The following is a 23,184-nucleotide window of genomic DNA, read 5'->3' as shown; positions in this document are numbered from 1 at the left end:
ACAGATATGGTCTCATAAAAACTCCACGGAGTAAAAACAGCAGAAAGGCCTGCAGCCATACTGCGTCAGCATTCCGTCTGGCTCCAGTGCTAAGCACAGATCAAGCTCACTGCAGCTGGCAGCACCCCTCACTTGGGAAACTTTTGAGTTTGCAAAGCCTGAAATGCAGAGTGCTCAAGCGTAGCTGGTCCTGAGTTTCCCAGGTGTCTGGGCAAAAAATGAAAAAGGTCGTGATTTTATCTTGAAAAGTTCCGCTGCATTTCACATAAATTGCGTTGTTCAAATAAACTTACATTTAGGTGGCTAATCTCATCCTTTCCCCAAATCCTGTGGGGAACACAGCAGTGTTCAGAATATCTTGAGAGAGTTATGGTTTTTATAGCATTTCCAAAAACACCTCTACCAAATTGCAGCAGTTAAGGAGTAAGCTTGCTTCACCCTTACCTTGCAAGGGCCTTATAAGCTTGCTCTATTTGTATTACTCCCAACATTCCCTTAAAAAAATGAGGTCTTATTTAATGAGTCAGATTCACACTGTTGTGGTTCTGATAAATACGTTTTCATTGGAGCGGAATTGTAAAATTTGTGCACAAAGCAGCTACTATATAGTTTGGGATACAGGCTCCAAAAAAGCACAGCCCACTTCAACATATGCATATTTCACAGTGTTTTTTTTAAAGGGGAGCACACCTGAAACTCTCATTCCCAGCATCAGGAGAGGCAAAGTGAAATAGCTGTAAATATAGTCCCTGGCGTGCTAATGTTGCTCAAAGGTAGGGCTCCAGCTGCATTCAGGTGGCGTTTTATTACGCGTATAAATAACAGCCCCGCCACGTCTGGGAGCTGGCAGCACGGTCTGCAAGAAGGAGCTCAGAGCTGAGAGTGAAAGGCCCTGTGTTCCAACCTGCTGCCGTGGTGGCCACTCCGTTTCTTTATACCTTACTCACACATATGAAATAACGTTCCTAATGCTTGTCACGCAGAGATAAGACAGATCTTGCTCTGTTAACAAAAGCAAATGTGAAGGCCCATGTAACAGGGCCCACAATTATCTTGGCTGGTTAAAACCACTGGATAAGATTAGTAGGAGAAATTGTGACTGCTTCTCTGTGGGCAGATATTTGTGGTCCTCTCTCTCATTAGGGATGATTTTTCTCAGCTATAGAAATGTCACCTTTTCTGGTTTAGATAGATAACTAAGGAGTATGCACCAAAGTTTTGGAAACCTCATGTTTTCCTGACTTTGGATAAACTGTTTTGGTTTATGGCTATCTCCTCTATCACTGATCTCCGAGCTCTGAACCTCTTGGTGCCATATTCACACAGTTTTCATGGTCACACTGAGCAGCGTCGCCCCTTCACCATCCATACATGCAGCTCAGTGGCTGGTAGAGGGTTATTTTCCAAAGATGAGGGCTTTCAGGCAGTGGTTCCCTCTCTCCTTTGGGACAGTTTTTCTCAGCTATGGAAATGCCATCTTTTCTGTTTTAAGCTAAAAACAAAGGAATTGCAGACACGCTGCCTTCAGGACACACTCACCAGCTCTCCTGTTTTCCAACAGCACTAGTCAAGGACCAGATACTGCTCATCATGGCCTGGCTTTTTCACTCCCTCTTCCCTGTTGCTGGCAGATAAAAAATGTAATTCACCTTCATTAGTAACTTCAGGGGACCCAGCCCCAGGGCCAACTTCAGACTTCTCTCTGGAGTCTGAACCGTTTGAAGAGACATCATTGGTGGACAATGTATTAATTATAGCGCTTCTTGTTGTTGTACACATTGTTACACAGACGTGCCACACAGCTTGGGCAGTGTCTGGGCTTGGACACTCAAACCTTATCATAGATTCATAGAATTGTTAAGGTCAGAAAACATCTTGGATCATGGAATCTAACCATTAACCCAGCACCACCATGTTCACCATTAAACCATGTCCCCAAGTGCCACATCCACAGGGTTTTTGAACACTTCCAGGGACAGCGACTCTGCCCCTTCCCTGAGCAGCCCATTCCAGGGCTAGACAACCCTTTCAGTGAAGAAATTTTTCATCATATCCAATCTAAACCTCTCCTGGTGATTTCCTCTTGTCCTGTTACTTGTTACCCTGGGGGAAGAGACTAACCCCCACCTGGCTACAGCCTCCTTTCTGGTAGTTGTAGAGCGTGATAAGGTCCTCCCTGAGCCTCCTCTTGTCCAGGCTAAACACCCCCAGCTCCCTCAGCTGCTCCTCATAAGAACTGTGCTCCAGGCCCCTGTGACAAACCAACAGCGAAGACCTGTGGTCTGACATGATTCCTTCCAGAAACAGGCCAGCCTTGGCCAGAGGCATGGCAAGACAAGCTCCCTCAGAAGGCTGCAGGCAACATGGAAAGGCAGGTCCCTGGAGTGCACAAAATGAAATAACCACTTGTGAGACCCTGCTATCCCAAGAGGGGGACCATATCTCCTGCATATAAATGCAGGAAAGGAGGGCACCCTCACACGGGTGGCATAGCCACCAACATGCAGCATTTCTATCCCTTCTTTTTTATTCTGTGTAGTTACAGAGCCACAAGGAAGGTACTGACAAGCAGTCAAGGAATTTAGTTGCTGGTTCGCTATGCAGGACTTGGGAGCTGGAGGGCGAAAGTGATGCATGGAAATTAAGTTAATTTTAAACCGCAGGCAAGAGAAGAGACTTGCTAGCAGTTACTTAAGAGAAGCTGCTGACTGTTTAAATACCATTAAGAAGATTAATGTCAGCCCGCAGAACCACTGAAAAATTAAGGCTGAAAGGGACCTTGAAAGGTCAGACCAGTCCATTCCACTAACCCAAGCAGGATCACCTAAACCTCGGACATCCCTGACAGATGTTGCTTAACTTGATCTTAAAGCTCTCCACTCCCTAGGCAGTCTATTCTTTATTATCCCTGTCATTAGAAAGTTTTTCCTAACATCTAAATTGAGCCTTTCCTGCTGTGACTTAAGCCTTCTTTCTTCTTTTTTTTTTTTTTTTTCTCCTCTCCTCCATCACAGACAAGGAGCAATGATTATGCCTTTTTATGTGCTTAAAGACTTCAGTTCTCTCCTCCTTTGGGTTAGAGAATTTCAGTTCTTTCAGGCTTCCCTGGTAGGTAATGGTTTCTCCATTTCCGTTTGTTCTCCCTGCTCTCTGCTGGGCTGGATCCAATTACGCCACATCTCCCCTTAACTTATTTTCTATCACCTCAACACCATGACATAGCTGACTTGCATTCAGCTTTTGATCCCTTTTATGAAGAATTGCTACTTAACCCATCACTCCCTCCTCTGTACTCTGGGAGTTCATATTATTGCTCACGTGTATGACCTTCCACTTCTCTGTATTCAACTGCCTCCTGTTTCTTCCAGACCATTTCCCCAATTTGCCCACACAGCTTTTAAATCTAATCCTTCCCAACATTGCATCTATGGTTTTATTTCATGCATAAAATGAAAGTCCTTATGTTTGCCCTTTATAATAAAACAAAGCAAAACAATTAAGCCAAACATCACTCAAATGTAGAGTGAAACCCCACTCGAAGCCAGCTTTAACCTGGACAAGAAGGTGCTGCCAGCAATGCCCTGGATGAGGTTGTTCAAGTAGGTTTGTTCCAAGTGACCTCAGCCACTCACTCCTCATAAGGCTTCCCCTCCAGACCGTTCACCATCCTCATGGCCCTCCTTTGGAAGTGTTCAAGGCCAGCCTGGACGGGGCTTGGAGCAACCTGGTCTAGGGAACGTGTCCCTGCCCCCGGCAGAGGGCTGGAATGAGATGTTATTTAAGGCCCTTTCCAACCCAAGCCATTTTGTGATTCCACCAGAGCGTGTTTCCCCAGCTGGTTTCAAGCAGCAAACACCAAACTACTCTGACAGCCACACGATGTTACTGCAGTCAGGCCTCTCCCGCCTCTCCCCTCCACCTAAAACTCCCTTTTTGTGTTGCTGTGTCTCTGTCCCAGCTATCTCTGACCCACGCGCCCTCACCTTCCCCCTCACCCTCGCCTTCCCACTGGGGAGTCACCCCTTCCCACTGGCCGTCACCCAGCCCCTGTCTGCCAGTGGGATCTTCCCCGGCTTGGGGAAGTGCCACGGGACGGACAAACTTAAATAAAAATAAACAAGGACGGTAAAATCTCTGTTATTTTTGAGGTCAATCGCTGTTATCTCTGAGATAATCCCCACGGTGCCTCCCCGGCTCTGGGCGGCGCGGCCCGCGGCTGCCCCCAGGCGGACAGGAGGTGTCCCGGCTCAGCCGGGGCGCAGAAGGACCAGATGGCCCTCGGGCACAGGGACAGAGGCTTTACTGTCACCGTCCCGTGGCCACTGCAACCAGTGTCCTTGAGAGCAATGATGGGAGCAGGGGTTATCCCATCAGCATCGAGATCAGGGATAGCACAAACTCCCCCACCGCTTTGCCTGTCTGTTCTGCAAGTGAGGGCATTTCATCACCCCTGTCATGGTCTCAAGGTAGGGAAAGGGAAAGGCAGTGAAACAAGCCCCTGTGACCCTGCCGCAGATGTGCAAGAGACAGAACCAAGAACTACCTTTGCTCCACAGGTGAACTGAAGTCTACCTCAGTGCCGTACAGACACCTTCTCTCCCTGCTGCTGCACCCCAGCTCTAAGCAGCATTTTGGCCTTACACATTACTCCAAGCAGGCCTATCTAAGCTCAGTTCTGGCTCTCTCTAAACTACCACACTCAGCAAGCATCCCAGAGCGCCTCACGCCCCTGGCCCCACACTGTGCCCATCCTGCCAGCAAGCACACCTGTGGCTTGGCTGCCATTCCCTGCAGCCTGCAAGGAGCCCACCTGCCTGATAAGGATGTGCTTCCCAGAAGCACCAGCAACTGGCACATGCAGCAGAGGAGCTGGACAGGCAGGCTGCACCCCTCCTAATTGACTGAAGGAAGAGGAACACTTGAACTTGCTCCAAAAGGAAGCACAAGCTCCAGCTTCCCCACATTCATTTACTTGCAGAGCTTGCCCAAACCTGCAAGTAGGCACAAGCTTGCAGACAGGCAGCTGGGAGGAAGCAGAGTCAGGCCAGTGCAAGTCAGCTGGAGATATTGACCCTCACGGCAGTTTGGATGCAGACCTTGGGCTCAGCTTAAACATGTTTTTCTTCCCCTTCTCCTCTACCTAGAACTGGCCTTCCCAGCCATTATCTTCTTCAGCATGACTCATTCCAGCTACAGGTCCATTGAATCCTTCAACACTCTCTGTCCAGGCCCTACAAAACTTGCCAAGGCAAACTCCATCAGGCCCCACATCCCTTCCATTAAGGCAATTGCTGGGGATCAATAAATATACTATCAAGTATCTCTTTTTGTTTTAAACACACACAAAAATCTATGAAATGTTGCGATAGTCCAGTTTATTCCAGGGCAAATGTTTAAGGCCAAGACACTGAGCAAGAATCTCTCAAGAACAACCCTGTGCCCCTCAGCTGATGACAGCATTGAGATATAATAGGTACATCTGTGAGATGCACAGAAAGCTCTGGTGACAAAGCATGATATTGCATAGACAAAAACCAAAACAAGCTTCCTAAATCAAATCTGCTTCCTAATGCAAGCAGACAGAGCAGCCATCACTACATGCATCAATGCAGTGAGCTTCAACGCTGTGAGTTATGAGGAAGGAGTGTTTGCAATGTGCATGGTGATGTGATTGCATAACTGAGAACTCCACTTTCCAAGCCTCTCAGAAATGGGGGTTTTGGTTTGAAGTTTCTCTCTGCTCAGTACATTAGATGAAGTCTGCTCAGCAATGAATGCAAACAGTGCCACAGAACAATGACAACTGCAGGTGCAAAGAAAGAAATGCCAAAGGCGTGATAATGCTTCAACATTTATTTTTCCCAAGACACATAAAAAGAATAAAACAGTTCTAAAACCCACAAAGCTTTAGAATACTTCACAATACAGAAATACTAACTGTGCTTCCTGCTTAGACTAACCAGCAGGGAGGTCTTTTATTCAGGCCTTTATGTCAGTAGGTGCATAAAGCTGTTTCATTTATTTCAGGTACATAACAAGTGACAGGAGAAATGTATGGTAGAATCGTTCCAGTTTGGTTCAAGTCCAGGAAATTCTCCTGAGAGGGATGCTGTGCTGTTGACTGGAAGCCACATTCAACAGATACTGCTCACACCGTGTACAGATGTCTGCAGTCAGCCAGTCTGCCACGGCCCCTGTGTAACAGCACAGCGGCTGTGCTAGGCAACGGGGCTCCAAAACAACGGGTACACTGGAGGGGGAGAGGGAACAACAAAAGCAGGAAAGCTGACCCAGGGTTCTGTTAGAGGGCATGGTGCTCTTCCACCCTTCTCCCAGGCTGCTAAGTGATTTAGCCAAATGCACAGGTTCAAAAGAGCCATCAGCACCACTTAGGGAGGCTAAAAAGCACCAGAACAGCTTCACTTACTGACACCTTCTCTCTATTGACAGTGTGTCAGCCAAAGGGCTAATGGATATCTGTGTCTGGTCCAAGGTTATGGCTGCATCCTCATGCAGCAGGACATTTTTTGGCCATCCTGCAGTGTGACAGTAATGCAGTCTCTCAGGCCTCTTCTGCAGCACTTGCATTACAACACAGACCAAACTACTGCCTGCCCCATGCAGTTAACTTCAGTAATGAACACTACTCCTGATTTTTGGCAACTGAAGTACAAGCCTTAGAACCAGAAACTGCTGTGTCTTTATTCTGGCTACATTAAAGAATGGTTTCAGAAGACCAAAAAGAAGGTATTGCTTCCCCCAGTAGAAAATTTAACTGCTTTGGAAAGAAGAGAACTTAAGAGATAATGTATGTTTTCAGTCTTATATGCATGTTGTCTGTCTTTTTCACCCAGAACTGTCAAAAGCTCTTTTTGGAATAATTCATTTTCTGGGGACAAAAGGAAAGGGTCTGTATGTGTGTGGAGTGACCAAGAAACCATGTGTGGCATCACTCTTCAGTCAGTTATACCTGAGCCACAATTGGGACATTTCATGTCTAGGTAGAAAGTGGCTACTTCTGGATTGCAGTGACAAACCTCCAGCTGTGGGGGATAGAATGTGATGGGGTCTGGAAATCCTCCTACTATGAAGGTAGTGCAAGGAGCCTTGTATGTCTGCATTAATATAGACATTTCTAAATCCATGTCACAAACCTGTTAGTTGAAAAGGAAAACACATTTCAGAGCACCTACACTTCCTCCCTTTTGGTCATCTAAAATCCACAATACTTCCAGAGAACTGTAGCCTAGGTAGAGCAGTGGCTAAAACCAGTCATTCAACAGAACATTCAGCAGACCAGCCCAATACTACACACTGCTATCTGCATGTTTGTAGCTTTGCATAAGTAACTGGTGACATCTTTCAAGGCAAAACCAGAACAACTTCGTCCCATCTTACCCAAAATACTGCCAGTGCTGTATTTCATGTAGCAACTCGGAGCTCTTCTGCTCTTGAGTAGCTGGGTCCTCCTCTCTGGAGAGTCTCAAAAATTTTAGGAACTGAAGTGGGAGATGTACACATGTTCTGAAGGGCATTGACATCTAGAATCACAACACAAGTCACCTGAGTTCTCAGGGAAACACATCCTCCTCCTTAGCAAGACAATTTGCATGCCATGCAATTGATTTATTGGTGCACTTAAAAGGTAGACATTAATGCAGTGAACTTTCTGACCCTTGTATAAATAGAGCACAGTGTAATCCCAACCACTTTACACAGGATGAAAGAAAGAAGAACCAGAGTTGTTTTAGCTGAGTATGACAAGAGATATCTGTGTCACCCTGGCTACTTTTACACCTCATACTATTCCCTCTTCTATTTTCTTAGAAACTAGCTAGAGGGTAGATTTGAGGTATCAGTGGGATGAAGGAAAGCTTCTGAGAACTAGGTGAGGAGGAGGGAAAGCAGAAAATGTAAAAATCCCATATGCTGTTGTAAAGACTAGACTTGCCTTAACGCAGCAGTCACAGCAGACAACCCTGAAAGAAAAAAGTCTCCAGCATCATCATTTGAGTAAAGCTCAGCAGATACCAATATTGCAGCTACAGGTGACATTCTCAAATAAGTCTGAACTCATGATTGTGGCAGAATCACTTGATGGCAAAGTGAGCAAGCTGAGAAGTCCCCTATTCAGTTTGCCAGCCTTCCTATTTCTGGTAGTTTAAATCATCTGAAATGTGTCAACATCCATAGCTTCAAGGCTTTATCTGCAAATACTCATTACACTTCACCCAGCACTACCACCAGACAGTTGCTCAATTGCCAATGGTTGTTTACTTGCTGCTTATAATCAATTCAGTGCTTCACGACTCCTTCAAATAGATTTAAGTGAGCCTTAATGAGCCTGAAGTTCCTCTCTCACTCTCCCAAGAACAGAAAGCCCCTGACATGTAAGTGGATACAAGTAGGCTCAACTCCTTCCCCAGTCACAAGGTCTGGAGTTCTCTTTTTCAGTCCTCAACAGAAGATTCTGGTGTAGACCCTCTCGCAGAACCTGTTCAAGCCCTTGGCTGAAGTTATATCAAACCTTTAGAGCAAAATGCAGAGGTTCATCTCAGAGAAACAAATTTAATACTGGCACAGGAAATTTGGCTATTGCTGACTTAATACTAAAACTGAGATACTACTTCAGAGACAAGACTTTCCACATCCTCCCCAGCTGTAGACACTTCAGCCTGGCTTGTACAGTAAGGCAAAGCTGAAGGGTTCAGCAACCTGTTCCTATCCAGTAGTACAACCAATGAATACTGAAAATTCTCAGCAATGTTCTTTCACTCTTTTCTCTTTCCTCGTTTCTTTTCTTTTGTACCAGCTCACCTGCTGCAGAGGTAACAGTTGTAAGGCCACTTAAGAAACATCTGCTTATGGCAGCTGAAACAGATCTGTGGAAAGGAAAGTTATTTGTGAATGCAAATGGGAAATATCTTTGTACCAACAGGATCCACTGCCTGCCAAAGAGCAAGCACATAAACAAACCTTCTAAAGGCTTTAGATTCATATACAATAACAGAGGTCCAATAAAGGATAGCAAAGACACAGGAATTAAAAGCTAAAAAGGCAAAAAAATTCTTACTTGGAGGCCAGTGTTTTTATAATGCAGAGGTTTGGGGCAGCTGCCAGACAACAGGAGTTTAGAAAAAGGCTCTTGAGCAAACAATAGCTGTATTGTGCAAGAGTGTAACAGTAGCTAGTTAAGAGAGAGAAGAAGAGAGACATTCTTTGAGGTAGACTGCAGCAATCCCAAAGAGATTAAATCAGGGCAAATTTGAATTCAATCCTGAAGCAAAAAATGAGTCATAAGGAAGCTGATGAGTTGCCTGGACTTTCTAAAAAAGAGCACATTCATACACAGCTGGCAGTCAAAGTGATATTATCTTGAGAAGTAGAACTTGAGAAAGCTAAAAAAACAGCAGGGGGTAAGAAAGCCATTTTAGAATAGTCATACAGCAGGCAAGTTAAAGCAGGGTCAGGGAGGTGAGAAGAAAACAAGGATTCAGTCTCAGGAGCATCAGATAGCTTGTGGAAGTAGCATAGCTCTGCTAGTAGAGCCTTTGACTCTGTCCATACTGCTAAATAAATGAGGGCAAGAAAATGACCCAAAAGCCAAGAGGCTTCCTCACATCTGTGTTGCGAAGGGCCTGTACTCAGGACATCTGCTCAGGAGAGGTGGTTGCAACACCCCCTCTCTACAGGAGACTCAGGGGATAAGCCAGAAGTCAAGAAACATGAACAGCCAACAGTCCTGAGCTACAGCTCCTTCCCTGTGCCCCTCATCTTCTTGGCCTTCATGTCCAATTGTCAAGGTGGTTTGAGTCAGCACAACTCGGGCGTGGGAGCCTGAGTCAAGAGCCTTCGTTTCACTGTTTAGCAGTACCAAATCCCAACTATTTGCTTTGGGATTTCAGAGTTGACCAATGGTCATGGCAGTCAGCTCTCCTTGCATGGAAATCAGACAAGAAGCAACAAGCAAAAGTTGGGCTACTTTCTAGGCAATTTACACAGTTTAAGATGGATTAGAAGCCATCACTGCACAAATACTAAAAAATTTTTCCAGCCTAGGGCGAAACTCAGATCAGCTGTTACAAATAGGATAAGTTGAGGTAGAGGGCACCTCTGCAGTTCATCACTGAGGGCCATGAAACCTGCCAGCTTTTGAAAAGGCAAGGGCAGCACAAAGAGAAGGAGAAGAAACATACCTTTGCCCTTGGAAAGACACCATCACTACCTCCTTGGAAGAGGCCTTGTCCTTCCAGCACCATCATTGCATATCTGGTTCCAATCAGCTCAGCAATGGTTGGTGATGGCCACTTGGTAGGAAAGGGACAGTCCTATTGAAAGACAGAAGTTAAACATCAGATCAAGTTGAAGAAAGCAGCTGTTCAGGGTCCCAAAGGATCAGGAGCATTTTTCTCCAAAAACCCATTTTGCTTGTGATAGGGACTATCAGGTGACTCTTTGACAATACTAGCAGAGAAACTACTACAGGGAGGTGAGTGGTTGCTGCAGTTTTCAAGCAGATTCCTTTGAGACATTTTACTTTTTGGAACAGGCCACAGAACAAATGCCACCTTGGCCCCTCCTGGATACAAGAGGTGTCAGAGAGCTCAGAGACTTACCAAGGTGGGGCAAGGAGGGATGCAGAAGGAAAGAAAGAGACAAGAGCACAGCACACCTTGTCAGGGCAGAATAGGGTGAGGCCATAATTCAGAGGGTTGCCCAGAAGCACACAAACCCCAGCATTTCACCCACAACCATCATTCAGAGCCTGATAACTTCAGTTCTACATACATTATACATTTAAAAGTCACCAATGCTGTGCTATCCACATTTTGTTAACTACTTATTCCCCTTTACTGCAGCTTACAACATCCTTGTGAGCATATCAGAATCTAGAGAGAATGAAGGGACATGGAGAAAGCAGGACAGTCCCACTTTCAATTGCATTCTGCTTGAGTAAGCCTTGATGGACACTTTCAAGTAATGCCATGGTATTTTTCTCTTCTTGTATGAGAAAACTTCATTTCATATCATTCAAAGTGGGAAGCAACCACAAGGACACTACAGCATCCAGTCTTCTCTTAAGCTGTCTCCAAGGAGAGAATAATATACATACTTCAGACACAATATGTCCCAAGACAAAAACCACAGGGCATGCTTACTGCTTGCATGAGGATCAAGGTGCAAGTCATTATCAGAGGTGTCAGACCAGGGTTGCTTGCTGACATGTTGGACTTACAAATTCCTTGCTTTGAAGGCCTCTCTCTAAAGATCTGGACCTTCCTCTGTAAGGAGGCAGCTTCTGTTGGCCAGTGCTCAGGAAACACTTCAGTTTAATGTCTCCTGGTGTGGGTGCACTCATGGGAGGACACATAAAATTTGCAGCAAGACCTGGATGGGAAGAGAGAGTTTTAGGGTGCAGAAAACCAACTGCCAGTTTCCAAGTATTCACCCTGAAAGCTGAACACTCAAGAGCACTACACTGCCTTCTGAAGGTAGCAAGGCTTACACCTCTCCCCCTCCAGCCCATCTGTTCAGATCACAAAAAAAGCAGAGGTTACAGCAATTATGCTTGTCAGTAGGCACTGATGAGGCTTCATTAGCACCATTTAGCTTCATAAAATGAAGTGCTGCACTTTCTACTTGAATATTCAAAACACTCATTTAGCTTTTACTGCAAATTCCAGTCAGGCCTTTGGGGACATGCAATCATTGTTTTGAAGCTGCAGGAGCTACACAAGCTTCAGCCAACTGCCGAGAAATTATTTTCTAAGGGCACCTCCCCAGACTTTATTTAGTGTTGGAACTTCTCCTGCAAAGTATCTTCAGGTGATCAGAGAAGCGGACATTGAGCCCAGCCCAAGGCTTTGGGAGCCCATAAAACCACTGGCTGTATTTTGTGACCTGGTTTAGATGTGCAGCCAGAAGTGCACTGACCTGTGGTGAAACAGGATAATCCCGGTGGCCTGGTGGAGGGAAGGCAGGCACTGGCAGGCAGCTTGGGAGTGGTTTCCTGTAGACCAGAGGACAGGATGTTCATAATCTGCATATAAGAGACACCAAGGCCACTTCATTAGAACTACTGATGCCTAACAAAATCCAGGATGCCCACAACAGACCAGAAATGTTCAAGGCTCAGCCAAAAGTGGAGCAGAGACAAAAATCAATGGAGTACATTTAGGAACTTTCTACTTCCTCTTGGAATATCAAGTTAATTCCCCCTGCACTCCACAACTAGGAAGTTCCAGCTAAGTTAGTGAAGTTTCAAATTCACCTGTTGTCTCTCTTGCCCAAGTACAATAGTGGATACTAGTACCAGAGTTCATCTGTTCAGGAACCAAGTTTGCAACAGCCTCCCTATGCAACCCATGGAATACACTGGAACCATTTTCTTGGCTCCTGCTCACATGTAGCAACACTGGAGAACAGTTCAAGAGACTGTGACTAACCCAACTCATTAACTCAACTCAAGCCCCATGCTTTATCTCAACAGCATTGTTTCTACCTTGTCTAGACAAGCAGAAAACAAATTTGATTATATTAGTCTCCCTATGAAAGTCCTTCTAGTTTAGCAGTAATACATCAACCACAGGGTTCTCAAATGCTGAACATTACTACAAGTAGCACAGACTGGGGAAAATATAGCTAAGATTTTCTGCTTTTATTAATTCATATCTGTTTTCCTCAGTTAGGCAACTGCATTTCAAGCAGAAATATTTACAGAAAACAGATTCCTGTTTATATGCCAGAGCATCTGTGCTAGACATGATGTGTTAGGGCTTAAGTTCTGTTCCACAGAATTTCAGAATATGCTCAGACTGAATCCCAGAACCAAGCAGTCAAGCTTTTCATGACAGAGCCAGGAGTTAAAGAACCCAAAGACTGTGTATCGTGGTTTACTGAAGAATGGTGCTCCCAAAATAACTCCACAGACAGATGAGTGGGAATTCACCCATCAAGTTGCTTCCTGAAAATAAATCATTACGTTTTCCTTCCATGAGCTACCATACCACATGAAATCAAAATACCTCAATACATCTAGCATCAAATGCCTCACTGTGAGGTAAGAGTGGGAATATTCTGGCCCATATTGGTCAGACTCCCATGCTATTAAAACTTCTGGAGGATCTAGTTTTCAGAGACCAGAGCAGACCTCAGTTCTGTAGAATCATAGAATATCCTGAGTTGGGACCCACAAGGATCACCAAAGTTCAACTCCTGCCCTTGCACAAGACCACCCCAAGAGTCACACCATGTGCCTGAGAGCATTGTTCAAATGCCTCTCGAGCTCTGTCAGGCTTGGTGCTGTGACCATTTCTCTGGGAAGCCTGCTCCTGCAGGTGAAAAACCTTTTCCTGATAACTAACTTAAACCTCCCCTGACTCAGCTTCAGGCTATTCCCTTGCATGCTGTCACTGGTCAGAGAGAGAGATCAGTACCTATATGCTTCAGTCATGCCACAAACAGAGGTGTCTGAATATGACATGAGCTTCTGTAGAGGAAAGGACTTCAGTGAACCCAGCAGTACCACATTTTTTCACTTTTGAGACAAGATTTCCTATACTAGGATTTGTTCCTGAGCTTCCAGGTTATGTATGTGCTTGCAGCTCAATTCCTAAAGTACCCATGCCTCTCCATAGTCCTTTCACCTAAAGCCTTACCTGAGCTCCTGGTCCCAGCTGCTGTGTTGTAGTGTTGGCAATTTTAAACTCAGTACTGGCATCTTGGAGATGTAATAAACTGTCACTTGGAGAGTTCAAGGCAGTATTTGATGCCACAAGCATTTCTGCAGGGGAGAGGGAGAACAAAAAACCCCATACTCACAGACTAAATGACACACTGAGCTGGGACAAGAAAATGACAAATTTGATACCCACCCATTGGAATTTGAGATTTAACCAGACTTTGTCCTGATAGTTACATAATCTTTTAGTCTTAGGTGATGGTCAAAATCCTAAGTAATCTCACTTAGTGGACAGACAAATTTGAACATCTATTTAAAAAAAGCACAACTTGAAATATCTTTTGAGTCTTAATAAGACACAAACAGATTTTTTAGAAATAACTCTTCTTATGCCATACCACCTCTATCACACCAAATTTGTATATTCCTCCCTGCCCCTTACATTACAAATGTTATTGAAAAGATAAGGGCTTTCATTTCCAAGGCCATCTGTTATTTTTAGCCAATGCTGACATCACTTTCTTGCTTGCTAAGTCACTCTATAGCAGTACTTTCAGTATAGTACCTTTGGACCTGCTCCCCTTTTCCTGTGCTGCTGCCCGAAGCTTTGGTGGTTGTTTTATTTCTGCCATGAGCTGTTTGTGCCAGCTGGGCTCCTGGGGCACACACTGTTTCAGCTTCACCTTCAACATCTACAGGCAAAGCATAGGACCACAAAGAGTCATTGGACAGAGAAAGGAGCCCAGTGGTGACAGAACAACTGCATCAGCAATGGCTCTGTTTTGCAAGTGCTTGTCACCCAAGAGGGCACTGGGCCCTGCACATGAGACACCCTTCAGCACTCTGCATAGTAGAATACTATAGTGACTCTCAAATTTGAAATTGAGAACTCCAGGAGTTCTTTGAAGACCACAAAATGTTCCAAATTAAAGTAGCAGTGGAAGAAGTAGGAAGATTGATCATCTTTCTTCTATGAAGATGTCAATTCCCGTTTTCCTAGTGCCATGTTTGGCAGGAGGGTCTATTCAAAAGCATGGTTAATATAACCCCCTCCCCAATACAAATCAGTAGCTAAGGTATTAGCTTTATATTCCTTCAAAACATCCTGTCAGCTCCAGAATTACCTTGTTTTGCTATCATCAGATTCAGCACCAGCTCACCTACCGGCTTTAGATGAGGATTGGGAGCAGCTACATCAACTTTGGGGGCCCTGTGTTTCTGCTTGATGGTCACCTGAAAGAGCAGAAGTGATGCTTAAGAAATAGTTCTTTCTCTACTCCTTGTACACCCTGCCATTCAGGAGCATAGCGAATGATGCAAGTAAGGATTTGGGAACAAGGGAGGTGGGGAAGGCATTAAAAAACAAAACAAAAAAACCCAAAACAAACAAAACCCCCCCACCTCAAAACAAAAAAAAAAACCAAACCAAACAAACACAAAACCCCCACAAAACAAACAAACAAACAAAAAAAACCCTAAACAAACAAAGAGTCAGCAAGTGTAGAATAATGAAGTTTCCTTACATGGGTTTTTGGTAGGGTAAGATTTGCTGGTGGCAAACCAGAGGCAATCGGAAGTACTGCACAGCCCTTAGAGGCTTGCACAAGGAGCACAAAGCCTTCTAGCCCCAGCAGCTCATGAGCTGCTCTGAGAAGCTGCTGGAAAACCCTCATGCTCACACATTAATGCCAGGAGTGATCCTGACAACCACCGTGGTCACATCATATTCACCAGTAAAAGTTCGGCTCCAGGGAGGAGAGCAATGGAACGGGTTAACAAGACTAACAAGAACCGTAGCAGCAGGCAGCTGTATGCATAAGCCAGAGTCCCAGAGACTGGCTTACAGCCCTACATAAACTAGGAACAATAGCAAGATAGAATTGCAGGGCAGATATTCATGTGAAGCATCAAGCCCTGTGCTTGCATAGGGGAGAACTGACAAAAAAGTCAATTGCACATGCATGTCTTTAGCTGCCTTGTTCACTTATTCCTATTTTGAGGACATGCCATTTACTTTCACTTGTGTGTACAACTTCAGAACACGTGGGAGTGCAGGTAGAACAACACTACAGCTTCCCACACTAGCTGTGCTTTCATTCATTTGCAAATTAGACCACTCTTTGCTAGACAAGCTTTAAAATAGCTTTGCAGATGGGGAAATCCTAGTTTAAGAGCCTTCACAAAGACCTGAGCAGTAGCACTCTGCTTTCTTTCAGCATTTCTGACTACTACTCTTCAAACATGTTTGTGCTTCTCGTGGACCAAAGAAAAAAGTTACCAAAAAGGAAAAAAGGAAAGGGGGAAGAAAAAAAAAAAAAAAGAAAAAAAACCCCAAGACCCAGATCATCCTGCCACCTTGAGTTACAGTTCTGTACTGCACAGTGAATTGATACACAGTACATTGCAAGGAATACAAGTTAGTTATGATGCACTGTCTCCTTTCCAATACTATTAATTTACATATCCATCAAGAGATCATCTCCAAACACATGACACAGCCTTACCTGGAGGCAGAGTCAAGCAAGCAAGAGCTGGGATTTTATAGAGGTGCATGGTTTAACTGAAGCTTTTAAACCTGCTACACTCTAGCAGCACCAACACAGAGGAGAAAAAAGCTGATATCTAGTGCACTATGCAAAGTTTTCACTTTTTGTAATACCGCTCTTTATTACAAGGAGAGTTGTGTCTCATCTGCTGCCAAGACGTCTGTTTGCAAAGCACGCCAATGCCACAAGGCCTTGTGCCAGTGTTTTAGATCTGCTCATCATTCCCAGCTCAAGCTGCAGCAAGCAAAGAGCATCCCAAGCCTTTAGAGACACCCCAGACATTTTTGTATCTGGTCATCTTCACCAACCAAGTGGTGAAGCTGGAAGTCCCTACCCCTCCCTGAGAGGGGCTCAACATCTTCTACCCTGACTAAACTCCTGCAGTAGTTGAGTGCACTGCCCAGAGGCCTCTGCCTGAGGCTGAGCAGAGAACTGTCTCAAAAGTGCTTTTGCACCTGCATACACACCACAGTATCTGGGAAGACAAGGCAACAAGTAAAAGATGCCAGGCGCAGCTCAGCTCAAGGAGCCTGGAAGGACACAAGTGTCCAAGGTGGAAAGCACAAGCAAGCAAGAGCCTATTCCATGAAACTGTTGTGTACCTTTGAGAAAGACAAGCCTTTGGAGAAGAGGTCTCAACACATACTGCTCAGAAATGAAGTAGAGCACATGCTTCCAAAGTTGTCTGTTGACTCCAGTCACTCACCTTCCGCAGGGTGTACCTCTTGTGCTCAATGTCATCCAAAAGCAGCTCGTAGGGAGAGCGAATACGTTCTTTTGGAGACACACCACGCCGCGGTTGCTCAGCGGCCTTGCGCAGCCTCACGCCAGTCTGCAGCTCACAGATGACACCAGGCCACAGGGATGCCTCGGAGAAACCAGCAAGGGCCAAGTCAGTAGATGGCTAGAACTTTCAGAGCAGCATCCCCTCCCTCCATGTAACAGGGCACACTTAACAGCTGAAGTCATTCAGAAACACAGAATTGTGTCCCTAACATGCCCTTCTCCTCACTTCCAGATCAGGGAGCAGTACCAAAGAAGTTAATTTACAACAAGGAAACTGGTAGCTGGCTCACCAAGCTCATTCCCAAATTTTGTCATTAACTTTATGGATGTACTTCAGCAAAATACAGCTTTTGCTGCCAGGTAAATTAATAGACACATTTTCTTTCTGCAAGTGCTCCAGGTGCAAGGGTGTTTTCATCCTACTGGATCCTAAGAAACACTGGGAATGAAACCCCAAATCTTAACATTAAAATCCCCTAAATTTTCAGAAACCAAGGGTTGAAGTATCCAGAAACAAAAGAAGACGACAAGTGGGAAGGGATCTCATACTTAAAGGCAGCATAGGTTAGTAATCTCAGCCTGGAGACACAAGCTAAAAACCCTGACATCTGCTCATCCTGTTTCTGTACTAGTATCTGAGGATGTTCAGGCATGCAGTATAACCCAACAAAAGTTCAAGGCAGGAAAAAAAAAAAATCAACTCAATAGCATGTTTAGACAACATTGTAATGGAAGTGCTAAATCAACAGCTTATCTGGACCCCAGTGGCAAATTGAGTAAGAACAAGTCATGGTATTAGAAACAGTGATAGGGAAGCAAAACATTGTACAAAACTGCCTCAGAACGAAGTCTCTGACTTAGGCTTCTCTCTCTTTTCTACTTACAGCATGAAGCACCTTCTCTCAACTCACCCCTTCAGGTATCTTGGTAAAATACCAAGAAGAGTCTTAGGCAATCTCTGCCTGATGGCTGCCTTCAAGGAGACATATTTTTGTTGGACTGTTTTAGCCTGGCTTTGGTACAGTCATACCTCAACTCCAGAGAACTAGAACTCTCAAAGAATGACCAAACACTAGACATATCTCCTAGGCTATATTTAATACTGTGTGGGAGAACACACAAAAGTCTCTGGGCAAAGTCATCAGTACTTGAGACTTTTGGAATAGCTTATCCCAAGGCATTTGCACTTTATAGAGTTGTATTTCACATGGTGACTGAAATTGACTGAGAGACATGACCTGAAGAGAGACTTCTGTACTGTAATATTGCCACATTAGTTTGGGGACAAGAATTGCCTCCAGCTGGTCATTTCAGAGCAACTTGCACACCCAAAACATTTTTCAGATGTTGGTGACATCATTAGCACTCATTTTTATTTCCCTACTGACTGGATCACTGCAATTATTCTATTTGTGCCATCCCATGTACTGTCAAAAGCCACCTAAACTTCCCACAACCTGTGCAGTATAAGACAAAGGACTACAACCCTCTAAACCCATTGCCTTGAGTTCAACAGTGAATGGTAAGACAGCTGTGTTTCTAACAGGTCTCACTGCATAGATTTCAAGGTGAATACCAACAAGGGACATGTAGAAATAAGCTCTGCTGAAACTGTACAACCCTGCATGCTGCCAGGCTGTAGTCTGCATTTCAGAAGACCTGTTTTGTATCAGTCAACATGAAAAAGTGAGGTTCATAGAGCACATTACCTGCTTAGTACCACTCAAGGCATCAGCTCTAATCTGTGGGATCGCAGAGAAGATGGCATCCTGGTTATTTTAAACTCAAGAGTTTGTCAGAGCAATGCAATCAACTGGTGCTTAAGGACTTGGAAACTAGAGGCAGAGGATTTGCAACAGACATCCAGCTTTTGGAATTCATGTCTCCTGAAGGAGCAGAGGCCAAATACACTGGCCTTCGGGCCACACGGAAAAGCCATGTATTTATTCATGTATTCCCTGCAGAAAAGAGCTATAGCAGTTGATGAGTTTGTGGTTTGAGATAGCTTGCCAGTTTATTTTAATAGATCACAAAATTGAGAATATGCCCAAACACACATTTCACAAACATTTTCATACAAATACTTTGAGCACGCTTCAAAGCAAGTGCTATTTAGACAAAGGGAGCAAGTCCACAAGTCTCTTGGGGCTTGCTGTTTGTCTCCACAGACTCCAGACTACAGAGCATTTGTTTATGCTGGGCAGAGCTCCAGCCTGAAGCTATTTGTTTCTGATTGAGCCCTGACAGTGTAGAGCCTTGAAAAAAGCACAGCAAGTTGCTTTCCCTTCCCCAACCACACAGTCCAACGTCTATGGAAGGACAGAAGGCAAAGGCAAGAAAGGCAGTGCACAGAAGGCAGGAGAGACATCTCCTCACCCTCCTTCACCCCTTTGTTTGAGCTGCTGGAGCTGCACAACCACAAAGATGGACAGTGCTACTGGCCTTCAGTCCCTGCCAGTCCTGACCAACAGAGATCCCACATAATAAGAGTGAGCTAGTCCACCCCAGGACTACCAACAACAGAACAGGTTTCTGGGAGTTTTCAGTCCAGCTATGAGAAAGGAGCAGATTGCTTTTGGCAGATGTCAGTTCCTGCCAAGAGCTGGAATTTGGGGCTCATTTGTGGGTAGAAAGAGCCTGAGTAACTACTTATGGGCACTTACTCCAAAGACTGCCTCCAACTTCATTTTTAGAAGTGGTTTAAGTTGGACCACAAAGACAATCTTTGGGTAGAATAGAAGTCCACGTGAGGTTGACATATGAAATAGTTTAACTTCAAGTTCATTCCCCAGCTTGTTTTGCAAACAAGTCTTTAACTACTCAGGCTCCTGAACAACCTAAGCAGTTTAATTTGTGTTCAAGCTCTATTTTTCATAGAAGAATCAATGGAAAGCCTCAGAGAGCCAACACTGACCAAAAAACCCAGTCCCCCATAATGAAGAAAATAAATCCCTTACACCATGGGTTTTCTTCTTTTGAATGGGGTTTTCCACCCAATCTTCCACATCCATTTTTCTCAGTCTCTGAGAAGCAAGCACATGAGGTCATTACTTTACACTCTTCAGTGATCTCCTGTCTATCCAGCATAAATTACTAATGTTTATCTGAAAAGCCTAGAAGCTCTAAACACCTAAACTTTCAAATGCTACAATAAATAAAAATGGTGCAGAGACAGCAGCTATTCACATAGTGAAAACAGACCTTCATCCAGGTGCTCCATTTCTAGTGCAATAAGAAGGTTACTCTAGAACTTGGTGAGTGTGTGAAGGTAGAGGGAATAGCAGCTAATGGGTAATGTACCTCTTTGGAGGTCTGGATGATGGTTACAAGCTTCTGAAGTTCCATATATTCAGTAAACAGACTCCTACAAGTCATTTCATAGTGGCTGGTAGCCTCAGAAGGCCTGGACAAGTGCTCCTCGCAGACCTGAAAGAAGTGCAGCTATTTAAAAAAGATCTTGAAATTTAAAAAATCATGGTAGGATGGAATAAAGCAAGATTCAGATTCCTCAATCCATGGTTAAAAATCACCTTCTTCACTGCCCCTTTATATTTTTTTTCTATTGCAGATACAGAGGAACAAAGAAGGAAGATGTCCAATCTTTTATGTACAATAATGGAAGTAGCTGTGTAATTTGTATACCTTGTTTTCCATAAGGTGTGCTTTGAAACAAGCACCTGAAAGGGGAAGCCTCCAGTTCAAAGAACAACAACCCACAGCAGGTGGAGTCACTTGCCCTGTTCATTTTCCCTGCCCTGATCAGACAGATGGATGGGAAGTTTCTCATACCTTTAAATTATGGCTGAGAGGGAAATATTTGTTTGAATTGAGACATTCAAATCCCAGCCTTTGCAGAAGCTGAATTCTATGCAAAGTAAGTTTTTTCAATATCCATAGTGTTCTAGGTATTGCATTTGGAGACTGTGTACAGGATTTTGTAGACACAGCTGTGGGAAAGCCATGCTCAGTCTTCCTTTTTAATTCTTTTCCATGGGCACTTACAAACACCTAAAATGGTTTTGCTTTTACCCTCTGATGGGAAAGCCAATATTCCCTCTGTGTCCTCCAACAGCCCACCCAGCTTTTTCCCAGAAACTGTCTTGCCTCTCAGTTAACAGCACTGTTCCATCAACTCCTCTAAACCTGCTATATTTACTAAGTGGGAAGAAGGAAACCTTGATAACATCCTGCAGGGTGACTGGTGGTTTCATTGCCTTGTCATCCAGTTTCAACATGAGGCACAGCAGTTTCTCCAAAGGATCACTCAGTTCTCGCTCCACTTGGCTGTCAATTCCCCAGTCCAGGGCTTCATAGATCACCATTCCCAAGTACTCCAACAGCTGCAGACAGAGACCAAGGAAGCAGTGCAGCACAAAGCATTGTGGAAAACATCACAGCTCTCACTTTCGACCATTCCAGTACCCTCCTCTGCTCCCAAGGACTGAGCACATCTCTCAGGATGAGATATACCCTCCATTTAAGCTGGTTTAAAGTTTTTAAATGGCCTTAATTGGCAGCCCTAAGATATCTGTTATTAGGACAGAAAGACTCTGGCCTATTCCACAGTAGACAGCATCTGCCCACATTGTTTCCCAGTCCCATTGCCTTACTTAAGTTCAGTCCAAGAATTTTGTTTGCTTTTTCAGGTTGCAGGGAAGTCACTCTCACAGGGCACAGCAAATTTAAGCACCTTGATAGTTTCCAAAGACATCTGCATCTCCTGAGCTGGCCTTCTACTACAACAGGATTATATCTGCAAACACAGTGAAGGTAAAGACACAGGCTTACCTTGTCCTCTGACTGCTGAATGCTGCCAGCATCTGAAAGGGAAAAATGAGGGTCAGGGGAGAAAGACATCTGTACAGGCATTGATAAACAGCTTTTAGAACCCTTTTCAAGGGAGGGGAACAGGAAGCATTCTTTTTAATAAGGTAACTAACTCCTCTGACTACAATCAGTCCCACCTGGGGAAAGTAGGCCTGTATTTGGGGAGTCCTGGAAAGCAACATAGGAGACTCATGTTACTGTGAGCATTAGCCCAAAGTAACAGCTACTGCATTTTGTTGTTTGCAAATTGATATCCAACCACAGGGAAGGCACAGGATCTTTGTCTTTATTCTTTACTACCCACTCTAGTCCCTGAAGAGTTAGCCTAGCACTGACCTCTGCTGCAGCCCAACCAAGCCCTTCCTAACACAGACTGGTTCCACTTGCTGGCTACATATAGTGACCAAAAAAAGGGAAAGTACCAATCATAAATCTACTGTGAGAGTTACCATAACAAAGGAACCATATGCTGGAAGACGAACAGAGCAGTACATATAACAAAGCCTCAGACTATTTATTTCAAATAACATGAGTGGTAGAAGGCTTTCATCACAGCTATTCCCTAAAACCAAATGATTCAACAGACCACTACTAGAGAAATTAGTAGGTCATACATCTGTATTACCACTCATCTAAAGTCCTCTGAAATGAAGTACAGGCAGGAGAATAGTTCCATGACAATGTACAGAGAAAAGAGAGGGGAAAAGAAAAAAAAAAAAAAAAAAAGGGGAAAAGAAATTTCCCCTACTTTGTCCACACACTTCATTCTGTCAGGGGAACAACCCTTGGCATCCACAGCTACCAATGCTCTTACCAGACTTGTGGTAGACCTTGAAGGAAGCAGTACCATCAGCATGGATAAAGATGCTCCCAGAACCTTTTATAAATACAGAATGGAGTGATGGGCACAGCCCCTGAGCCAACTGCTCTATTTTCCTGCAACACTGAAAGCAGATAGCCCAGGCTTGCTCCTCACTTATAGGATGTTCAAAACACCTCAGAAGCTCAGCTAGAGAGACCTTTGTGATCCTCTGCTCACACTCTGGAGGCTCCATTTTTCTTTTCACCTCTAATCACCACTCTATGCCTAGGGAGCTTAACACTCCCTTTTCTAGTGTGAGTGTTCTGCTGTGAGTGCTCACAGCAGCCTTTTATCAGTTCTACCTCTTGGTTTGCTCTTATCTCTCTTCCCCACAGGTGCAACCATTAATGGCAATTTTTGCTCTGTCCTTTTAAAGGGACACGACTTTATCTGTATCTGTATGAGATTTCTTAAAAGAACAAAGTGTACAACAAAATGGAATCAAGAGAAGAGCGTACAAAAATAGTGCTCAATTTAACTCC

General features: G+C 44.4%; 1 protein-coding gene across 1 annotated transcript; it reads right to left on the bottom strand.

Moving 5' to 3' along the window:
- Positions 1 to 5,838: 5,838 nt before the first annotated feature.
- Positions 5,839 to 22,980, bottom strand: LOC138112658 (protein spire homolog 1-like). Its single transcript, XM_069020107.1, has 17 exons — positions 22,655 to 22,980; positions 21,802 to 21,833; positions 21,189 to 21,353; positions 20,314 to 20,439; positions 19,971 to 20,036; positions 18,723 to 18,755; positions 16,934 to 17,095; positions 14,846 to 14,914; positions 14,247 to 14,373; positions 13,659 to 13,783; positions 11,935 to 12,010; positions 11,237 to 11,388; positions 10,197 to 10,328; positions 8,818 to 8,882; positions 7,952 to 7,979; positions 7,399 to 7,541; positions 5,839 to 6,250 (listed from the first exon to the last, which is right to left on the bottom strand). The coding sequence occupies exons 1-17, from the start codon at positions 22,893 to 22,895 to the stop codon at positions 6,079 to 6,081; spliced, it is 1,914 nt and encodes a 637-aa protein (XP_068876208.1). The 5' UTR covers positions 22,896 to 22,980; the 3' UTR covers positions 5,839 to 6,078.
- Between the last annotated feature and the right edge of the window lie 204 nt (positions 22,981 to 23,184).

Source organism: Aphelocoma coerulescens, chromosome 1 (assembly GCF_041296385.1).
Source record: "Aphelocoma coerulescens isolate FSJ_1873_10779 chromosome 1, UR_Acoe_1.0, whole genome shotgun sequence".
Lineage (NCBI taxonomy): Eukaryota > Metazoa > Chordata > Aves > Passeriformes > Corvidae > Aphelocoma > Aphelocoma coerulescens.
The sequence above is the reverse complement of the archived record's forward strand: the minus strand, read 5'-3'. Positions and strand labels throughout refer to the sequence as shown.